Genomic DNA, 22,463 nt, shown 5'->3' with positions numbered 1-22,463 from the left:
CAAGAAGACCATGCTCCCTCTAATCAGTATTTTTAGTTATTCAGTAGGGTGGTGGTTGTGTTTAACCTTTTATTTCTCTACTGTCAAATGGACTAACAAAACAAAAAGAATAAAAGATGACACTATTAGACAAACAAATATATACTTTTTTTTTTTTTAACACCAGCTTCCTTATGTCAGGACATAAGGAGCACAAATGAACAATAAAAGGAAAAGGTGAGAGAGGTTACAAGGAAGAGGAAGAGATGGATGGGATTTTAGAATTTTATGGACAAAATCCTGAAAGGGTGGGGGGGGGGGGGGGGTGAAGAAGGTCCTCCACAAAGATTATAGGCTCCACATCCAGACAGGATGCTTGGACTTCAACTACCAACATAGGAAACAGCAGGGGGGAAGGGCATAAAGTCACAATAGCCTGAGCCACCTGGCGCATGTGGAAGGTCCCAGGGCGTAGATGCTGACATGGCTTCACTCTTAGTTCTGCCAGCTTCCACACTCCTGGAACCGACCCTTCATGCTAAGGACTCTATGCAGGCTAGTGCAAGTTGTAGTGCACCAAAATTGATCGAATGGCTCCTATAGGTCTAAAGGAGTCTGCTGCTTGTCTCGATGAAGGAGGATACTATGTAAGGGAGGCACGCTGGTTCAGGAGATGGTCAGATAGGTAAAGAGCTGGTACACTGGTGAGCCCCCATGGTGGCAGGTGCAGGAAGGAAGCTCTTAGCAGCGCCCTTTTGGGCTGATTTTTCACTGGATAAGTGTTGAACCCTTACATCAGGGGTCAGTCTTTTCTTAAATTCCTTCCAATTTAGTCTTACTAGCCAGACTATGTACGATTCCGAGCCTATGCACTTAAAAGGATGTCTCCTACTAGTAAGGGAAACATAAATCCACGTATTTGGATGGTCTGGCTAAGAATGGAAAGTAAGACGGCCTCACTACCACACATTGCTTTCATAGATAATCACCCTTTGGGGACTTGAGCAGGTTGACGCTTGGCTCAATCTTGGTCCAGTCAATATTCTCCTCTTCAGGAGTGTGTTCCACCATCAGTTGGAATAACTTCATGGAGATAATGTCATGGTTGTCTAGGAAATGCAGAGAAATATCGGCCACAAAATAGAAGTAACAATGTGAAAGCAAAATTAAAACCGTATTAACCTTAAATTTCTCAATCACATCCTTTAGCAAGTCTGGCTCAGCTAAGTAATTTTAATGCACCAATAGTATCAAAAATGATAGGACAATACGCTCATTCTGAGGATAGAAAGAAGGCTGGTAAATGCCAATAACTGGTAGGCAAAGCTGGAGCAAAAGATGTACAGGAGGCCAAATAGGAGAGGTAATGGACATTCAGTGGGGTAGCTTGGACCCACCCTGCAGTAGCTCTCTAACTTTCCTCTGAATTAGCCTAACTCCAAATTCACACATGCAAAATCACTTTGATAATGTGTGTCCCTATAGGAAAATATAGAGGGGGGGGGGGGGGGGGGAAACCAGAGAAACTGCCTAGTACATTCTCAAGCCACGATGCTAGAGATCTGAGGGCAAGAAGAATGGCCATTTCCACACCACCTGATCTGCATGCTCACTTTCATACAAGTGTATGAGGAAGGACTGGATGTTTCTGCTGTTGCCACTTTGGTACAATTGGTTTTGCAAAATAACAGAATACGTATAATAAATCTAACTCAAAATAGATCCATAAAATGGTGAAATCCTCAGTATTTACACACAAGGAAAAAAGTACACTTACTATGTTGATGTTTTGGTAACCTGCAGCACATGAACTGCTGGCATGCAAAACCACCATGAAGTCAGTATTAGCCCAAATGGTTAATATCACTTGATCTGCATAATTCAGAAAGGTTTTGAATTATACATACGGACACCTCAAAGTCCAACTAAAGCATTCAAATACAGAAAATGACAGTAGATAAGCCCACAGAACCTATTCAGTCTGCCCATGAAAACCAACGGCAAGCTCTACAACCCTTTCTTTCTCAAAAAAAACAAACAAAAAAAAGCTATAAATATGGTCACAAACATTTATGTAAGAAGAGTAAATAAAAGCAAGAGAAAAAGGAAACCGATATGTTTCTCCAAGCAAGTGGCTGAGAAAATAAAGGCTGAAGAGTTGGCGTTCATGAAATACAGAAAAACTCAAGAAGAGGAACACTGGATGAAACTGAAAGAAGCCAAGAGAGAGATACGTCTGGCGAAAGCACAAGCGGCTAGAAATGTAAGGAGGGGCGACCAAAATTTCTTCAGGTATATTAGTGAAAGGAGGAAGACTAAAAAGGGAATTGTGAGACTGAAAGATGCTGCAAATCGCTATGTAGATAATGATGAAGAAAAAGCAAAATTTGCTAAACAGATACTTTTGTTCTGTTTTCACAGAAGAAAATCCTGGAGAAGGACCACGATTGACTGGCAAAAGTACATATGAGAATGGAGTGGATATAGCACTGTTCACCGAAGAGAGTGTGTATGAACAACTTGAAAATCTAAAGGTGGACAAAGCCATGGGACCAAATGGGATCCACCCCAGGATATTGAGGGAGCTCAGAGAGATTCTGGCGGGTCCTCTTAAAGATTTGTTTAATAAATCCTTGGAGACGGGAGAGGTTGCGTGGGATTGGAGAAGAGCGGATGAGGTCCCTCTTCACAAAAGTGGTGATAGCGAAGAAGCTGGAAACTACAGGCCGGTAAGCTTCACTTCGGTTACTGGAAAAATAATGGAAGCGATGCTGAAGGAAAGGACAGTGAATTTCCTGGAAGCCAATAAGTTGCAAGATCCAAGACAACATGGTTTTACCAAAGGTAAATTGTGCCAAACGAATCTCATTGAATTCTTTGACTGGGTGACCGGAGAACTGAATCACGGACGTGCTATAGACATAATCTACTTAGATTTCAGCAAAGCTTTTGACACGGTTCCCCACAGGAGGCTCTTGAATAAACTTGACAGGCTGAAGATAGCACCCGACATGGTGAACTGGATTAGGAACTGGTTGACGGACAGGCGCCAGAGGGTGGTGGTTAATGGAATTCACTTGGATGAGGGAAAGGTGAGCAGTGGAGTGCCTCAGGGATCGGTGCTGGGGCAGATTCTGTTCAATATATTTGTGAGTGACATTGCCGAAGGGTTAGAAGGTAAAGTTTGCCTTTTTGCAAATGATACCAAGATTTGTAACAGAGTGGACACCCCGGAGGGAGTGGAAAACATGAAAGGATCTAAAGAAGCTAGAAGAATGGTCTAAGGTTTGGCAATTAAAATTCAATGCGAAGAAATGCAAAGTGACGCACTTAGGGAGTAGAAATCCAAAGGAGACGTATATGTTAGGTGGTGCGAGTCTAATATGTACAGAAGGGGAGAGGGATCTTGGGGTAATAGTATCTGAAGGCGACAAAACAGTGTGACAAGGCAGTGGCCGTAGCCAGAAGATTGCTAGGCTGTATAGAGAGAGGTGTGACCAGCAGAAGAAAGGAGGTGTTGATGCCCCTGTATAAGTCATTGGTGAGGCCCACCTGGAGTATTGTGTTCAGTTTTGGAGGTCATACCTTGCTAAGGATGTAAAAAGAATTGAAGCGGTGCAAAGAAAAGCTACAAAAATGGTATGGGATTTGCGTTACAAGACGTATGAGGAGAGACTTGCTGACCTGAACATGTATACCCTGGAGGAAAGAAGAAACAGGGGTGATATGATAGACATTCAAATATTTGAAAGGTATTAATCCGCAAACGAACCTTTTCCAGAGACGGGAAGGCGGTAGAACTAGAGGACATGAAATGAGATTGAAGGGGGCGCAGGCTCAAGAAAAATGTCAGGAAGTATTTTTTCACAGAGAGTGGTGGATACTTGGAATGCCCTCCCGCGGGAGGTGGTGGAGATGAAAACGGTAACGGAACTCAAAAATGTGTGGGATAAACATAAAAGAATCCTGTTCAGAAGGAATGGATCCTCAGAAGCTTAGCGGAGATTGGGTGGCAGCGCCAGTGGTGGGAGGCAGGGCTAGTGCTGGGCAGACTTCTACGGTTTGTGCCCTGAAAATGGTAGATACAAATCAAGGTCAGGTATACACAAAGTAGCACATACGAGTTTATCTTGTTGGGCAGACTGGATGGACCGTACAGGTCTCTCTCTGCCGTCATCTACTATGTTACTATGTAACTATACTTTGGTGTTTGTCCCATGCTTTTTTGTTTCCACCAATATTGTTCTTGTCCCTACCATCTCCACACCACCCATCCTGTAAAAAACGTTGCAAGCAGCCGCTGGGTGCATCTCTGGAAGCTTGAATAGTGGTACTCCTTTATTGCATAATGTTCCCCTGCTAACCAATCAGCATATCAGTGTCTTAAAAACCCTTTTGAGCAGAAATTAGCTACAATTGCATAGAGTCCAACTCATGGGGTTACCAAGTTATCTATGAGGTTACTGTCCTTACTCAGCATGGAACCTGAACTCGAAGCAGATCTAGGAATCCTCAAGGTTACTCCATTTACTTTCAGGCTGGGATGTTAAAGTGTGATACAGGGTCTCTGACACTTCAGTTTTAAGTTCAAATGTATTTAAGTTTTCAAAAAATATACAAATAAACAAAAGAAAAACACAGTCCTAACCAGGATGTCATAAAAAGTTCTATACGATGCAATATCCTTAAATATTGAATGAATAAATAAAGAAGAACAAAACAGACAGGTTTACTTATCAAGGAATTAATTCACAGTGAGGTGTCCCTTGTCCATATATCTTGAAGAGCCACAATTTTTAAATGACTAGATGGTAGAAGAACAGAATAAAATTGTGAGGCTATTCCCTTTGTTTTAGTTAGAGTGTCAAATATATGAAAAATGCCAGGGTTTAACTGTGCATTATAATACTTCCTCAGCCATTTGGCAAGTACAGACTTCAATTGTAAATACCTACAATATTGAGTATTAGGCAGGTGAAATTTTTGCATTAGCTCTTTAAAAGAGATAATATTAGTGCCAGAACACAGATCAATTATACAATATATTCCACAGGAAATCCACTCCTTCCAAATAAAAGGAGAAGAACCAATTTTTATGTGAGCATGGCTCCAAAGTGATGCCATCTGAGAAGAGGACAAGGATATTTCACAAGTAGAATCTAAAAAGAGCCTTAAGAGCGTCATAAATAATGGGCCATGAGGTAACTATGGCGGAAGATGACAATAAAGGTAGAAAGTCTAATGAAAGAGGATGAGCCATCTTTTCTTCCAAAAGAAGCCATACAGGAGCAGGCACACTAGAACAATTCATGCTACTACTCCTTTTAGTAAAAATGCCTGTTGATATAAAAAGAAGTCTGGCAATTTCAAACCTCCTAAATGGCGTGGCATATGTAATTTATATAATGAAATTCTAGCAAGCTTATTTTTCCATAGAAAAGAAGAAATATCTAAAACCTTAAAAAAGGACTTAGGAAATTGGAATGGAAGCATACTCGTTATATACAGAATACGTGGAGCAATGACCATTTTTATAGTCTCAATTCTCCCCCACCGACTAAGAGACACTTCAGTTTTAAACAGCTTTTCATACTTTTATTTTTCTTTGAAATATGCTGTTTGACACTGGGTATGTGCAAGGCTTGCTTAGACTGCATGGATTTGGTTGTTTTTTTTTTTTTTTTTAACTGAAATTGTATTGATTTTACAATATATAAATTCAACAAATGGCAAGTGAACATTAACTGCAACTAACAGCTTTACTTAACTACAACACAGAACCCTAGGCCCCATCATGGCCCCCCCTTTCCAACCCCTGAATCAGATCATCACCCTACCTTTGCCTATTATCAGGGTATCTATATCCAGTTGATATAGAGTCAAGCTACATTGGTTTAAGAACCCGATAGGCAAACATTTGAATCTGATATAAAATATCTGAGCAGCAGTTGTTGCCTGAAGCAGGGAGAGGAGCACCCGTATATACAGAAATCAGAGCTGAACCCGAAGAACCATTTTTTTTTAAAGAAGAACATTCAGGGTAAGAGCTCACCAGACAAGTCCCCTGTAGCTGCAGAGGCTCCAAAAAAGTAGCCAGTGGGCAAACGAACCCCCGAGATATCAATGCAGTTCTTCCATTCATTTTTATCTTCTATATCAGTCATCACCTGCAGAGTTCAGGAATAAAGGGAGCAAAGAAAAGAGACTAGGATGGAACAAAGATTGATGATAAAAACAATACGTAAAAACTAGAGCAACAAAGAGCAGCAGCTCACCGTCAGCCTGCCTCGTGAATAGCGGACAGCCAGGAAGGTATCGTGCTTCTGGTTGCGCAGATCCGCCGTGCAACCTGCTAATTCCACACTGCGTCCATCCTTACCGTGCTCATACTCCATGGAACCATTGTTCACCATCACTGAGATATAAGGGAATACCCGCTGAAGGGACAGAATTGCCAATCAGCACACTTCTGCTACTAATCCTCTCTGCAGCACTACGAGATGTACGCAATGCTGTACACATACAGAGAAGGGAATGTCCCTGCTCCATGAAGCTTACAATCTATCCAAACAGAAAACAGGACAAAGTAAGAGAACTCATAAGTTTCATTTATTATGAAGGGCAGCAAGGGCCAAAGTCCACCCTGCTGCATAGCTGGGTATCTGGCCAAGACTCACACCTCAATACGATGTGTGTGAAGGAACAGACCATGCCTAATCCAGGACATTACATGCAGACACACAATGACAGGAGGAGTAGGAACATAAGGAACCCAGAGACAGCACAAATTCTCACCTCTGTTGTTTCATCATTGGGGTATGTATCAAGAAAGATAGCCAGACCATGAAATTTGTCTTTGCTTCCAAATACAGGACCTGGAAGGAAAAGAGAACTGAAGATAGCTTTGTCCTCTTCTGAGCGCTATTGACAGGAAGTGAGCAACACTAGTCTGAAACAGTGTTTGAGAAAAAATATTAAGAAGACAGTTAATATAGTGACAGGGTTTGAAAAAGTGATCATGGCAACAGTAACAGAAACAAATAAATGGGGCAAGGGGGTGGAAGCAGCAGCAAAGACAGGATAGTGGTAGAAGGTTAGGCCACAGCACAGAAGAGACCACAGGAGAAGGAGCAGCCCTGATTTCTGGCTCTGAAAGGGGGACAGGGATGCTGTGCTGTACCTGGGGAAAGCCGGTCTCTGGTGTACCACAATGCTATGCCGTCTCCATGCAGGTTCTTCTTCCCACCCCCATGAATGTGGAACTGGACATGCAGCTCCCAGTCTTTCAAGAGACAAGACTACAAGAAAAAAAAAGAAACATGTATCAAATGCTATGATTTCAGGAGTATGTTTGTGGATTTTATTATATATGAAATACTGTAATTTACTTTAGGTATTATAGGAAAATATAATAAGTTCTCACAAACCCAGGATCCATGGAGGATCCTTGCATGCAATCCGTATCTGTATCTACTAGGGACCCCAACCACTATACCTACCGATAGGAGGGTCTGATACCTGCACCCACTGTCAAAAGTATGCATTCCATGCTATGTTACTTGTGGGGGTTTCTGCATGTAACCCACTAAACTCCTGTATTTTCATGCACATAAGCTGCGGCTAATATTCATTTTTACATTTTAACAAGAGCAGTCACAGCTAATACAGGGGTGCGGTTTATGTACGATCCTCTTTACACTGTATGATTCACTGCACACTTAACATAAGAATGAAGCAAAACACAATAACACAGGTTAAACAGTTTAAACTTTTATTGATCTGAATTTTATCATGACTACAAGACAAAAATCCTTCAAAATCTTCAGAAATATCCAAATCCATAAAATGTTTTGCTAGAACCTTTTCTACTGCAGGATCAGTTTCTTGTGACAATGTCTCTTCCGAGTCACAATCGGATTTGACTTGCAGAGAATCTGCACCTTTCTGAATCCATTAATAAATGTTCTGGGCTTGATGGCATCCCATGCCGACAACACCCATTTGAATGCTTCAGCATAGGTTGTGCACTGCCACTCACAGAAGGGGAACTGGATGCCCGTCATTCATCGTTCCCACGTCATTCTTACAAGCATCTTAAATGGATGCTTTACAGCAAAGTCTATCAACTGAAGCTTGCAACCGAGGGCCCCAGGTATCATGGCAATATGAGCAACAACCTTGTTCATTTATTTAGTTGCATCAGTTTTGTGTGCTGCCATAGAATCCAACATTGAGATTTTTGCATTAAAAAATGCACCAGAACATGAGTGAAATGATTTCTCCACCCATTTCTTCATGACGTCTTTGTCCATCATTTTTTTTTAAAATTATTATTGCATACCAGGATGACACCTTTTGGAAAATGTTCCCGTGGCATGGTAATGCATTTAAAAATAACCAGGGCTTCAGCTTTCTGCTATCAGCAGTGCATGCTAAAACTATTGTAAAACTAGTCCTTTCATGGCCTGTTGTAATCATGATGGCTTTAGCTTGCCGTTCAGCCACAGTTCATGTGGCAGGAATATCAAACCACATAGGGACTTCATCCATATTAATTATACTGCTGGACACAAAATTATCAGCATTCTTTGTGAATAAAAATCACAAAAGCTAATCATTAATTCTTCCCAGTTTACAGGCAGCTTCTACCCTACAGTGGTTTTAGCCCTAACAGATCGTTCCTATGCATAAAATTTATGTACCCAGTTCACTCTTCCTGAGAAATTATCTATTTTTGTTTCAGCAGCAAGCACTGTTGCTTGGCTGAAACCATCACACTTTCCATTTCTATCTGTGTTTGTTTTCTGCAGTCCTGCTTCCGACCTTTTGTTGGGCAATTGTTTCATATACGATATCTTCAATAAAGCTTTTTGGATATTATACTGATCTGCTGGTTTGTTTTCCACGTTGGATTTTGCAGATCGTTTGCCAATTCGTTAGGGATTTCAGGTATTTTGACACGGATGAAAGAATTTTTGACTTCGACATTATAAAGGAAAAATGGCAGTCAAATCTCAGATGGTTGGACCCCATTCTGTGGAGTGCCTTAAGGTTCTCCTTTGTAACAGGCAAATCAGAGGGAGTAACACCACAAAAGTTTGTCAGGTAAAACGAATGTATCAGGGCACAGATGAAACCACAAGGTGAAGTCAGAAGCAGCAATGTTCATTTAAAAACCCGATTTGGGCAATAGCCGAAACACGGGCTGTGTCGGGTTTTTGAATAACATTGCTTTTTCTGACTCTGCCTTGTGGTCTTGTCTGTGGCCCGATAATACTCTTTTTACCTGACAATAAAAATAAATATATATTCTTTTTACCTGACATTAAATACCGGATGTTAAAAATAAATTTATATATATATATATACTAGTAAAAAAAGACCCATTTCTGGCACAAATGAAATGGGCGCTAGCAAGGTTGTCGTCAAAGCGGCGCTGGTGACCCCTCCACCCCCCCCCCCAGGGTGCCAGCGCTCCTCCCCTCAACCCCCCCCAAGGTCATCATAGGCAGTGCTCCCCCTCCATACCCCCCCCCCCCGAGGTCGCTGCCACTCCCCCTCGTCCTGTATGCCCTTCCCCCCCTTTATGGTCTCAGGAGCCCCCTTCCATCCCCACCTCACTGGTGTGAGGACCCCCCCTCTCAGTTCTCAGGACCCCCTCCCCCCATCTGACATCCCTGGAGCCCCTTCCCCCCCCTCTCTCTGATGACATGCACCCACTGTCAGTGGCTGTGGCCCTGCAGTGCAAGCAGGATGTGTGCTGCAGCCCATGCTCCGGTTCAGTGTTGCACTGAAGCTGCTGCTGTGTACGTGCAGAGGCTGAGCTGTAATATTTCCCAGTTGACTCGTAAGTGGGTAGACTTAGAACCTGTGAGCTGCTGCTGACTGCAAAGACTGGGAGAAAGAAAAGTTTCAGTCTTTTGTGCTCCTATGTGAAGGGGGACATGTGCTGCAGGCTCTCCCCTTCATTAGTGCTGGCTGTTGTAAAAAAATGTGAAGGGGAGTAGGGACAGACGCAGTTTCAGGGTTCTTTAAGCTTTGTTTTTGCTTTTTTTTCAGTTGTTCCCGCCCTCATTTCCTGTTTGCAAGGCAGCCTGAAGCTGCGTCCCTGCATGTTCCCCTTCACTGTTTTTAACAACAGCCAGCATTAATGAAGGGGAGAGGCTGCAGCACACGTCCCCCTTCAGATAAACCGGATATCTCTGGCGCCTAAAGTTTCCGGCTTGAGGCTTCATTGGAACTTTGGAGGTGCCTTTTATATATATATAGATACATTGATATAGAGAGATCTTTTTGCCAGGTAACGGAATTCAAACATGCGTGGAATAAACAAAGGAAACCTGTTCAGAAGAAATAGATCCTCAGGAGCTTAGCCGAGATTGGATAACAGAGCCGGTAGTGGGAGGTGGGGCTGGTGGTTAGGAGGCGGGGATAGTGCTGGGCAGACTTATACGGTCTGTGCCAGAGCAGATGGTGGGAGGCGGGGATAGTGCTGGGCAGACTTGTACGGTCTGTGCCCTGAAAAAGACAGGTACAAATCAAGGTAAGGTATACACAAAAAAGTGGTGGCACATTTCTTGGGCAGACTGGATGGACCGTGCAGGTCTTTTTCTGCCGTCATCTACTATGTTACTTTTCCTTTTTTGATGTTAAATTCTTTTCATATGCTGACAAGTCTTTGCCGATATCAGTACGAGATGTATTAGATACCTCTAGAACAGATTTTGTCCTACATAGCAAAGTTGGAGGTGCTTTGTTCAGCACCATGGCTTCAAACTTAAAGAGACAAGACTAAGTTGCTTTGGTTAGATCATGTAGGGCGAAATAAACTTTCTGATGGACTCAAGCTAAAGGTTGATAACACCTCTAAGATACTTGGGGGCCTTTTACTAAGCTGCGTAGATGCCTATGCGCTCAACCTGCATCAACTTTGAGTTGCCACCTGGCTACCGCGTGGCAATTGCAGTAATTTCATTTCTCATGCGCGTCCGCTAGGCGCACCAGAAAATATTTTTCTGGTGCTCGGACAGGATGGAACCATTCAGGTCTTTATCTGCTGTCATTTACTATATTACTATGTTTCTGGCATGTAGGTCGTAATTGGAGGTAATCGTCATTCTACGTGTTGCACGGTTATCAAATGAGACCTTACCGCTAGGTCAATGGCTGGTAAGATCTGACACAAAATGGATGCGTGGCAATTTTCATTTTGTCACACGTACATTTTCAGCAAAAATTAAACAACATGTTTTACAGGTGCGCTGAAAAATTATTCTACACGCACCAAAACACGCGTCTACACTACTGCAGGCCATTTCTCAGCACGCCTTTGTAAAAGGGCCCCTTGGATTCTATTTGGATACATCCTTATCTTTAAAGTTTCAAATCAATAAAATTATTAGATCTACATTCTTTAAATTACACTATGTTAAAAAAAATAGTTCTTTTTAAAAGAAAACTTTTTTTTTGTTTTGGGTCAAGCGGTGATTTTGTTGAAATTAGATTATTGCAATGGTTTATATAGAGGGGCATAATTGAACGAAAACGTCTATTTCCATGGGCGTTTATCTCCGAGAACGGGTCCGTGAAGGGGCGGACCGAACCGTATTTTCGAAAAAAATAGACGTCCATGTTTTATTCGACAATTTGTGAGCTGGGCGTTTTTGTTTTTCAGTGATAATGGAAAATGAAAGCGCCCAGCTCAAAAACGAATAAATGCAAGGCATTTGTTCGTGGGAGGGGCCAGGAGTCGTAGTGCACTGGTCCCCCTCACATGCCAGGACACCAACCGGGCACCCTAGGGGGCACTTTTACAAAAACAAACAAAAAAAAAAGGTAAAAGAGCTCCCAGGTGCATAGCACCCTTCCCTTGTGTGTTGAGCCCCCCAAATCCCCCTCAAAACCCACTGCCCACAAGTCTACACCATTACTATAGCCCTAAGGGGTGAAGGGGGGCACCTACATGTGGGTACAGTGGGTTTGGGGGGGTTGGACGACTAAGCATTAAGCAGCACAATTGTAACAGGTGGGGGGGGGATGGGACTGGGTCCACCTGCCTGAAGTCCACTGCACCCCTTAACAACTGCTCCAGGGACCTGCATACTGCTGCCAGGGAGGTGGGTATGACATTTGAGGGTGAAAAAAAGTTGTGAAATATTTTTTGTGGTGGGAGGGGGTTAGTGACCACTGGGGGAGTCAGGGGAGGTCATCCCCAATTCCCTCTGGGGGTAATCTGGTCATTTAGGGCACTTTTTGGGGCCTTATTCGTGAAAAAAACAGGGTCCAGGAAAAGTGCCCTAAATTCTAGCTACAAACGCATACTTTTTTTCCATTATCGGCGAAAGGCGCCCATCTCTGTTCGGGTGATAACCACGCCCCAGTCCCGCCTTCACCATGCCTCCGACACGCCCCCGTCAACTTTGTACGCTTCCGCGATGGAGTGCAGTTGAAAACGTCCAAGTTCGGCTTTCGATTATACCGCGTTATTCGTTTTTGGGAGATAAACGCCTATCTCCCGATTTAGGTCGCAATATAGGCGTTTTTGTCTTTCAATTATAAGCTGGATTGTTTCCTTTTGGTCAACATAATATCTGAATTACATGTGATATAGAAGGTAAAATTATGTATCATACCTGATAATTTTCTTTCCATTAATCATAGCTGATCAATCCATAGACTGGTGGGTTGTGTCCATCTACCAGCAGGTGGAGATAGAGAGCAATCCTTTTGCCTCCCTATATGTGGTCATGTGCTGCCGGAAACTCCTCAGTATGTCGATATCCAAGCTCCATCCGCAGGACTCAGCACTTAGAGAATTACACCCACAAAGGGACACTCTGCCCAGCTCACCGCCGCCGAAACGGGGGAGGGGAATTAACCCAGCTCATCCCCACACAAGTGGGGGAGGGGAATCCGTCCAGCTCATCCCCGCGGAGCGGAGGAGGGACACCACACCCGCCGATGCGGGGGGATCTGGCTCGTCCTGCAACCGCAACCGCGGGAGGAGCTGACTGACCCTAACACCGCCGAAGCGGGAGGGGTACAAAGCTGCCCTACTGCCGCACGAAGCGGGAGGGAGCGCCGGCAGAATTTAAGTCTCAATCCAGCCCCGAAAAACGGAGGGGAGAGGAATGCAGCAGCTCACTGTAACACAAATTCGTCTCAACTCTTGAAGAATCCATTGAAAAACTTGAACACGAAGTCCTCCTGAACAGGAACTGAAGACTAAACTTGAACCTGAAATGCAACCAGAATATAAACAACACAGATATCTGGGAGGGGCTATGGATTGATCAGCTATGATTAATGGAAAGAAAATTATCAGGTATGATACATAATTTTACCTTCCATATCATCATGCTGATCAATCCATAGACTGGTGGGATGTACCGAAGCAGTACTCACCCAGGGCGGGACATAGAAATCCCTGACTGCAACACTGAAGCTCCAAACCGGGCCTCCGCCCGAGCAGCCACAGTCAAGCGGTAATGCCTGGAGAAGGTATGGGCCGAAGCCCAAGTTGCCGCCTTGCAAATCTCTTCCAAGGAGACGGACCTCTGCCATCGAGGCCGCCTGAGCTCTAGTGGAGTGAGCCTTCAGCTGGATAGGCGGCACCTTCCCCGCGGCCACATAAGCCGCTGCAATGGCTTCCTTGACCCATCTTGCCACTGTAGGCTTAGCAGCCTGCAGACCCTTACGAGGACCTGCAAACAGGACAAACAGATGATCCGACTTCCGGAAATCATTGGTCACTTCCAAATATCTGATGACTCATCTCACATCCAGATATTTAAGAGCAGAGTATTCCTCTGGGTAGTCCTCCCTACGAAAGGAAGGGAGACAGAGCTGCTGATTCACATGGAAGCGAGAAACAATCTTGGGAAGGAAGGAAGGCACTGTGCGAATAGTCACTCCTGCCTCAGTGAACTGCAGAAAAGGCTCTCTACATGAGAGCGCCTGGAGCTCGGAAACTCTTCTGGCTGAAGTGATAGCCACCAAAAAGACTGCTTTCAACGTCAGGACTTTCAGAGATGCCCTCGACAAGGGTTCAAAAGGCGGCTTCTGCAAGGCTCTTAGCACCAGGTTGAGATTCCACGCAGGCACCACTGAGTGCAGAGGAGGGCACAGGTGATTAACTCCCTTGAGAAAGCGCACCACATCTGGCTGCGAAGCCAGAGAAGCACCCTTCAGGCGGCCCCTGAAGCAAGCCACAGCCGCTACCTGGACTTTAAGGGAACTGAGCGACAGGCCTTTCTCCAGACCTACTTGCAGGAACGCCAACACTGAAGAAATTGGAGCAGTGAAGGGAGAAAGTGAGCCTGCTTCACACCACGCTGCAAAGATACGCCAAACTCTGGCGTAAGCAGTAGAAGTAGAGCGCTTCCTCGCTCTCAGCATAGTGGCGATGACCTTGTCTGAGAAGCCCTTCTTTCTCAGACGCTGCCGCTCAATAGCCAGGCCGTAAGACCAAAGGGGGAGGGATCCTCCATCACCACGGGACCCTGATGTAACAGGCCCTGCTCCACTGGCAGCCGCAGAGGATCGTCCACTGAGAGCCTGATCAAGTCCGCATACCAGGGACGTCTGGGCCAGTCCGGACCCACCAGGATTATCCGGCCCGGATGCTTTGCCACCCGGTCTAGCACCCTGCCCAACATGGGCCAGGGCGGGAACACATAGAGAAGCTCTTGTGTCGGCCACTGTTGGAGAAGAGCATCTACTCCCAGGGATCGAGGGTCCCGTCCTCTGCTGAAAAAACGCGGCACTTGGCAATTGGCCGATGACGCCATCAGATCTAAGCTCGGCTGGCCCCAGCGCTTCGTGATGTCCAAGAACGCCTGAGCAGATAGCTGCCACTCTCCGGGCTCCAAGGTATGGCGACTGAGAAAGTCCGCCTTGACATTCATGACTCCGGCAATGTGGGCCGCTGACAGCTGTTCCAGGTTCACTTCCACCCACTGGCATAGATTCATGGCCTCCTTGGCTAGAGGGGCGCTCTTGGTACCTCCCTGGCGGTTGACATAGGCCACAGCCGTGGCATTGTCCGACAGGACCCGTACTGGCTTCAACGCCAGTACCGGGATGAACTCCAAAAGCGCCAACCGAATGGCTCTGAGTTCCAGGAGGTTGATAGACCACTTTGCCTCTGCAGGAGACCAGAGCCCCTGCGCTGTCCTTCCCAAGCAGTGGGCTCCCCAGCCCGACAAAGAGGCGTCCGTCGTGACGACAATCCACTCCGGGGTCACCAGAGGCATTCCTGCAGACAACCTGTCTGTCTGCATCCACCAGCTCAGCGCCTTGCGCACTGCTGGGTCCAAGGCAAGGCGCACAGCATAATCCTCCGACATCGGAGTCCAGCGCTGCAGCAGAGAGTGTTGAAGTGGTCTCATATGAGCCCTGGCCCAGGGCACTACTTCCATCGTGGCCATCATAGAGCCCAACAGCTGCACATAGTCCCAAGCCCGAAGAAGAGAGGCTACTAGGAACTGGTCCACCTGAGCCTGAAGTTTGACAATCCGATTGTCCGGCAGGAACACTCTGCCCACTTGGGTGTCGAATTGAACTCCCAGATACTCCAGGGACTGAGTTGGGCGCAGCTGGATCTTCTCCCAGTTGATGATCCATCCCAGGGAGCTCAAAAGAGCAACTACCCGGTCCACAGCTTTGCCGCACTCTGCATAAGAGGGGGCTCGGATCAACCAGTCGTCCAGATAAGGATGGACTTGTACTCCTTCCTTCCGCAGGAAGGCCGCGATGACCACCATTACTTTGGAGAAGGTCCGCGGAACAGTAGCCAACCCGAAAGGGAGGGCTCTGAACTGGAAGTGTCGTCCCAGGACTGCAAAACGCAGAAAGCGTTGATGAGGAGGCCAGATGGGAATATGCAGGTACGCTTCCTTGATGTCCAAGGAAGCCAAGAACTCTCCTGCCTTCACTGCCGCTATAACAGAGCGGAGAGTCTCCATGCGAAAGTGCCGCACTTTCAAGGCCCGATTGACCCCTTTGAGGTCGAGGATAGGCCGGACAGAACCTCCTTTCTTTGGTACCACAAAGTAAATGGAGTAACGTCCCTTGCCAGTCTGATTTTCTGGCACCGGAACGACCGCACCCAGGCGGATCAGGTTGTCCAAGGTCTGCTGCACTGCCACAGCTTTGACCGGAGACTTGCAGGGAGAGAGTACAAACCCGTCTCTTAAGGGTCGGCAGAACTCTAACTTGTAGCCGTCTCTGATGACTTCCAGCACCCAAGCGTCTGAAGTTACTTGGTCCACTCGCCCAGAAACGAGGACAGGCGTCCTCCAATCTGCACTGGGCCATGGACCAAGACCCCGTCATTGGGTACGAGACCCTGGGGGAGGACCGGAGGGCGTACCTCCGGGACGGCGGTCTCTGCGAAAGGAATGCTGCTTGGGGGAGAAGTTCCTTTTGAAGGAAGAGGGGGCAGAGGAGCCCGACTTGCCCGGGCGGTACCGACGGGCTTCTTGAAACCGTCCTCTGGAGATACCGGGGCGAGCACTGGCCCGAGCCCTGACCTCTGGTAACCTCTTGCCCTTAGACGTGCCGAGATCGGTCACGATTTTGTCCAGCTCGACCCCAAAAGAGCAGCTTGCCTTTAAAAGGCAACTTAGCCAGGCGGGACTTAAAGGCGTGGTCCGCAGACCAATGTTTCAGCCAAAGCCAGCGCCGCGCAGAGACTGTCTGAGCCATGCCTTTAGCCGAGGCTCTCAAGACATCATACAGTAAGTCTGCCAAACAAGCCAAGCCCGATTCCAGGGCCGGCCAGTCAGCCCTCAAGGAAGGATCCGAGGGGGAAGCCCGCTGCACCAACGTCAGGCACGCCTTGGCCACATAGGAGCCGCAAACTGAGGCCTGCAAACTTAAGGCAGCCGCCTCGAAGGACGACCTTAAAGCAGCTTCCAATCTTCTGTCTTGGGCGTCCTTTAGTGCCGTGCCACCTTCCACCGGCAACGCCGTTTTCTTAGTCACCGCAGTGATTAAAGAATCCACAGTAGGCCAAACAAAGGCCTCACGCTCACTTTCAGGCAAAGGATAGAGGCGGGACATAGCCCTAGCCACTTTGAGGCTCGCTTCCGGGACATCCCATTGAGCCGAAATTAAGGTGTGCATGGCATCATGCACGTGGAAGGTTCTAGGCGGGCGCTTCGTCCCCAGCATAATGGCGGAGCCAACAGGGGCTGAGGGAGAGACGTCCTCCGGAGAGGAAATCTTCAAAATGCTCATGGCCTGCAATAACAGGTTGGGCAAATCCTCTGAGCGAAAAATCCGTGCTGCAGAGGGATCACCCGCTCCATCCGAGCGGGAATCCGTCTCCTCCAAGGAATCCCCAAAGGACCGTTGGGAGAACTCCGATACGCTGCCCTCATCTACATCAGAGGAAACAGCGTCCTCTAAGGCCTGGGCATCAACCCGAGGGCGTTTACTTCCGGGGGCCTCAACCCCTTTATCGGACAAGGGAGAAGGGGCAGCGTTCTGCATAAGGAAGGCCTGATGCAGCAGCAAAATAAACTCGGGGGAGAAACCCCCCAAACTGTGCAATTCAGCAGCCTGGGCCACAGCCCTAGACGCACCCTCAACCGGCGCTCGCAAGAGCGGGGGAGAACCATGCTGCGCATCCAAGATGGCGTCCGGCGCGACACTCCGCGAAGGAGCCGCGCGGGAAGAACGGCGCTTAACTTTAGCCGCTTTTTTGCCGTCGCCCAAATCAAGGGCGGCCATGGCATGAATGTCTCCCAGCTCAAGGGCGGCCCAAGAAGAAGCCGTCCGAGCAGTGGCCGGCCAAGATGGCGGAGGCGAGCAGCGGGGGATGGGCGTTTATGGCGGGAAAAACCGCCGCGCCGGAGGAAGACCCGGGACACTGACCGGCCTCCAAACTGACACCCAACAAGGGCGAATCAGACTTTAAAACCCCCGCATCCCCGCTAGAAGCGCACACGCGGTCCGGGGAGCGATTCTTCGCGCCCTCGCCCTCCGACGCCATAGGCCACGTGGAGATCAATCGGGGAACCCCCTGCCCGCTATAAAAAGTTAAAAATTACCTGCTTCTCGCTCCGAGCTGTAACGACCTGGTGTCCCAGTGAGTAGCTGCAATAAACGTTTAAATAAACGTCGAAATAAACGCCCTTAAGGACGTTCAAAATTTTTTTTTTTTTTCAACGGAGCCAGCGGGAGGGGGGAGAAAAGGAGGGACCTGGCGCCACCAGGTTTGCACTTGCTCAAGAAGAGCCCTCAACCCAGGCACTCAACAAAACCTAAAAATTAGGCTTGGAGGCCTAGCCAGAGCTGCTGCTGTGTGTGACCACCACCTGCTGAGATAGAGAACATACTGGGGAGTTTCCGGCAGCACATGACCACATATAGGGAGGCACAAGGATTGCTCTCTATCTCCACCTGCTGGTAGATGGACACAACCCACCAGTCTATGGATTGATCAGCATGATGATATGGAACAGATGATTATGGGACAAAGAGGTCAGAGCACATTACATCTATTTTGATAAAATTTCACTGGTAGCCTACTAAGGCCGTTTTTTTTTTAATTAGCATGTTGGGTTTATAAGATGTTTGGAGGTAATATGTCCACAGTATTTATTTTCCTTATTTTTTTTTCTGTCTTCATCACGAGCAACAGAATCCCTTCTTATCTATTATCCACCCTTTGTGAAAGTTATAAATAAAAAAAACCTCTTATTTTATTTTCCTTATCAAGCAGTTTCAGTATGGTGTTCTTTACCTATAAAATTTAGGACGAACCATTCATATTTGCCATTTTGTAAACATTTAAAAGTTTATTTGTTTGAAAATTTATTTTTATTAGGTTTTAAGTTTATGCTGTTTTTTCGTTTTGTTACTTTACGACATTGTATCTTGATCTTATGTTGTCCGCTTTTGAATCTGTATATGGGAGTTGGTGGGATATAAGCACCATTACCATACTGGCTATTTTTTCTTCCAGCCAAGATGGCATTGTGATGAGATGCCCCGATGTTGCAGCATGAAGGTAGGAGAGAGTTTGTTTTGTGACTTTGACCCATTTTATGATGGGGAAGAGGAGGGGAAGTTGTGGCAGATTCTTCCAATGTCTACCTCTACCCTGACCTTGAGGTGATGCTGCTTCAGGAGTTTGGAGCTCCTCTTGGTTTTGGTGCAATACCATTTTCAGCTCCACCTTAAGGAGGTCTCTCTGGCAGCAATGTAAGCAGGTTTTTTTTTTTTTTTTTAATTTATGCATTTATATTTATATAGTTACAAGTTAAATCACTTGATAAGAAAATAGTGCTAATACAACTAGTATCTCATAGGAAATTTAACGCATATAAATTTTAAAGTTCCTTATTAGCATCATAAAAGTCCACAACATAGGAGTCCAATGATCCAACTATGGAGAACAAAAGGAAAAAACAACCTATACACTTAAATCGAGACATAAACGTTTGCAAACTTGTTATATTTATACCATTAAGAGGCTTTTTTTTAATGTTATAAATAGGGTCAGTTGCGAAGGATCAAAATATACATATTTTACAGATTGATATGAACCCAAGCATTTGCAGGGCTATTTTAAGTAGAAAGTTGCCCTAATCTGTAATGTTTCCTGTTTCAGTTGTAAAAACTTCTGTCTACGTTTTTGCGTCTCTCATGCCAGGTCTGGAAATACCCGAACTAGTAATCCTTTAAACAATTTTTCTCTTACTTGAAAAATTTTTTTTTAGTATCCAGACCTTATCTGTAAGTAGTACAAACGTCACTGTTAAAGTGGATGGTGTTACTTGTTCTGAGTCAGATGTTTCTAGCATAGCAGAAACATCCAAGGACTGATTATTTTCTTGCACCTGTAAGTTCTTTTCAGCCTTTGTGGGGATGTAAAATGCCTGTGACACTGGAGGAATAAGATCTTCATTTATATTAGAATTTCTTTAAAGTAGAACTTCAACATTTCCCTTGGGGAAATCAGCGGATGAAAAGGAAAGTTAGTAAAACGTAAATTATTGCCTCGGGAGGCATTTTCAAGGAACTCTGACTTCCTCCTCAGGTTTGCCAAATCTTTAATCATCGTTGTTTGTATTAGCTGTATCTGTTGAGTTTCCTTCTCAACCTTATTTATCTGTGATGACAATGTTTTAATTTCAGTGTCCATTTCTCTCACTTTCCCAGCAACTACAACTATGTTTCATTTGGGGGCACAAAGCCTTACCAAGATCCGCTATCAACATCCATAAACTATCTAAAGTTACTTCCACAGGTTTTTTTTAAAACTTGTAATCAAAATATCCACTGGCTCACCAAGTTGTTGCATTGCCTCCGTCACAGCTGCTCCTCTCTTATCTTCTGTAGATCTTAAAACGGTGTGTGCAGTTAAAGTACTCCCGCTTTCTTCCGATATTTGTAGAATTGCCTCCCGCCCTGAAGATCCCGCTGACTCCTCAGTATTCGGGTCCACTGGGGCCGATATCGGAGAACTGCTAAACACCGGCTGAGGAGGTGGCTCTCTTCCGTCGGGGCTCAAAGTAGCTTCCAGCCCATTGCTCTGCCTGCTATCTCCACTCGCGGGTTGAGCCTGCAGACCGCTCACCGACGGCGTTACCGAGCTTGCGACCCTCTGCAAATACTGCATTATTAAACCTGATGAGGCAGACGTTCTTTGCTGCTGGGAGGCATCAGCGGCAGCTCGTCCTCTCCTCTTTGGCATATTAGAAAAGGAAAAAAGAAAAATATCGAGGAAATACTGAGGAGCACTCAAACGCGTCCGTCTCGATCGGCAGCCATCTTGAACTTGTAAGCGGGGTTTCTTTGAGCCCTGTGCCCAGGTCAAGGCAGTGCTATCCGGAAGTTCTCTGATGCCTTGAGAATTTGGTGCAGAGAGAGATAGAGAGGGAACTATCCCCAGAACCACTGTTGGAGGGACCTCTGTGGATCATTGCTGTGCAGGTCAGAAATCACATAAGCAGCAGATTAATATATTAAAGTACCTGCTCAAGTTGGGGGAAGTCGGAACATCAGGTACAGTGGCTGTGCTGCCTAAAGTGAATAAAGTGACTTTACAATCACTATGGGACATCCTGCAAGTCCTCAACCAGTCTATGCTAAACCCATCACTTACAATGGTTAATGATGTCACATTGATTTCCAAAAGAACACTGGATCAAGTACAAGAACATTCCACCAGACTAGGAAATCTGGAAACAAAAGTAGCCAAACTACAGGAGTCTTGTGGCTCCTTGCTAAAATAAAAAATTAAACTTGTATTACATCAACGAATGGAATGTTTAGAGAACCAGATGAAGAAAAATATATTAAGATTTCTGAATTTCCCTAAGTCTCCTTTAGAGGCTCCAATTGATATGGTCCATAAACAATCTGCAGGAAACTCAAAAAGTGCTGGTAGTCTTATCTGGTATAGCAAATAATAAACTTATCTTGCTGGAACAAACCATTTTGAAGCCATATATGCTTTAAAAGCTCACATATTCAGAAAGGCTTTAGCAAAGCTCATGCAGCTATATCTTAGTTTGTTCCTTTGTTGTAGGGTTCCTTCTAAATATTGAACGTACTGGTACTAAACGCATTATTGCATACCATTACGTTACAAGTGTATGATATAGAGAAATCGGCTTTCCTACACCTACAGGGGTCCCTTTCAAAGTACTCTAATGGCTCATCTTCCCCAACTAGGGGGAAATATCCCGCACCGAGTTCTACTTACCGCTCTGTTCCAGATAGAGCCCTCACGGCTGCGTTCATCTGGAGTCAGACGCACATACTGGCTGGTCAGTATAGTGCTGCCCCCAAAATCCCAGAGTGGCATAGAACTGGAGCCAACTCCTACAATTAAGACACAGAATACAGTAATCAGTTTGTGCTTGCTTTTTGGGAATTAAAGAAAGGAACGTAGGTCACCAGGGAAAAGATGAGAAGTAGATTCGCCACCCTGTCTGTCTCTTCTATCGAGCCCCAAGCTCTTAAGTTCTCATCTCACAGATGCCTCTTCTATGCAGTTTAGGGATTCTTTTTCACTCGCCCGCCGCGACATTAAATCCACTCCTTTTCTTCCACCGCGCCCACCCGCCCGCATCTCCTCTTTCCCCGGTCTGTCTCACCCTGATACGGTTTGATCAGCGAATGCTCCCGCTTCATATGCTCGCTGCTCCCGTCCGTCACATCCCCGATAACCACCTGCAGCCGAATGACCACCAAAAGCAACAGAAAGAAGGGCAGCAGCGAACAAAGCCAGCCATGGTCTTTCTTGTACAACGCCGCCATCTTCAAAACCCTGCCTGCAAAGTGCAAACACCTGCAGTGACGTCACTTCCGTTTCTGAGCGAAGACATCAAGAAGACCGGGCTCTGCTGCAGGGGTCATTATCTTTTTGTTTTTGTTACCCGTTATGCTATGTTATAAAAAAACAAATCCTCAATAATTTATTGCAACAGAAAGGCTGAACCTATTCGTCAGCCGAAAAAGCGGAA

At 45.9% G+C, this 22,463-nt stretch overlaps 1 protein-coding gene across 1 annotated transcript in view; it reads right to left on the bottom strand.

Annotated features, from left to right (window-relative positions):
* Positions 1–22,463, bottom strand: part of LMAN2 (lectin, mannose binding 2) — a 26,252-nt gene extending 3,789 nt beyond the window's left edge. Inside the window, exons 1-7 of the mRNA XM_030212940.1 lie at positions 22,095–22,463; positions 21,701–21,819; positions 7,160–7,277; positions 6,775–6,854; positions 6,255–6,416; positions 6,032–6,146; positions 969–1,088 (exon numbers count right to left, since the gene is read on the bottom strand). Of these exons, the coding sequence (XP_030068800.1) occupies positions 969–1,088; positions 6,032–6,146; positions 6,255–6,416; positions 6,775–6,854; positions 7,160–7,277; positions 21,701–21,819; positions 22,095–22,257 (877 nt within the window). The 5' untranslated portion in view covers positions 22,258–22,463. The remainder of the gene's footprint in view (positions 1–968; positions 1,089–6,031; positions 6,147–6,254; positions 6,417–6,774; positions 6,855–7,159; positions 7,278–21,700; positions 21,820–22,094) is intronic.

Source organism: Microcaecilia unicolor, chromosome 8 (genome assembly GCF_901765095.1).
Source record: "Microcaecilia unicolor chromosome 8, aMicUni1.1, whole genome shotgun sequence".
Taxonomy (NCBI): Eukaryota; Metazoa; Chordata; class Amphibia; order Gymnophiona; family Siphonopidae; genus Microcaecilia; species Microcaecilia unicolor.
The sequence above is the reverse complement of the archived record's forward strand: the minus strand, read 5'-3'. Positions and strand labels throughout refer to the sequence as shown.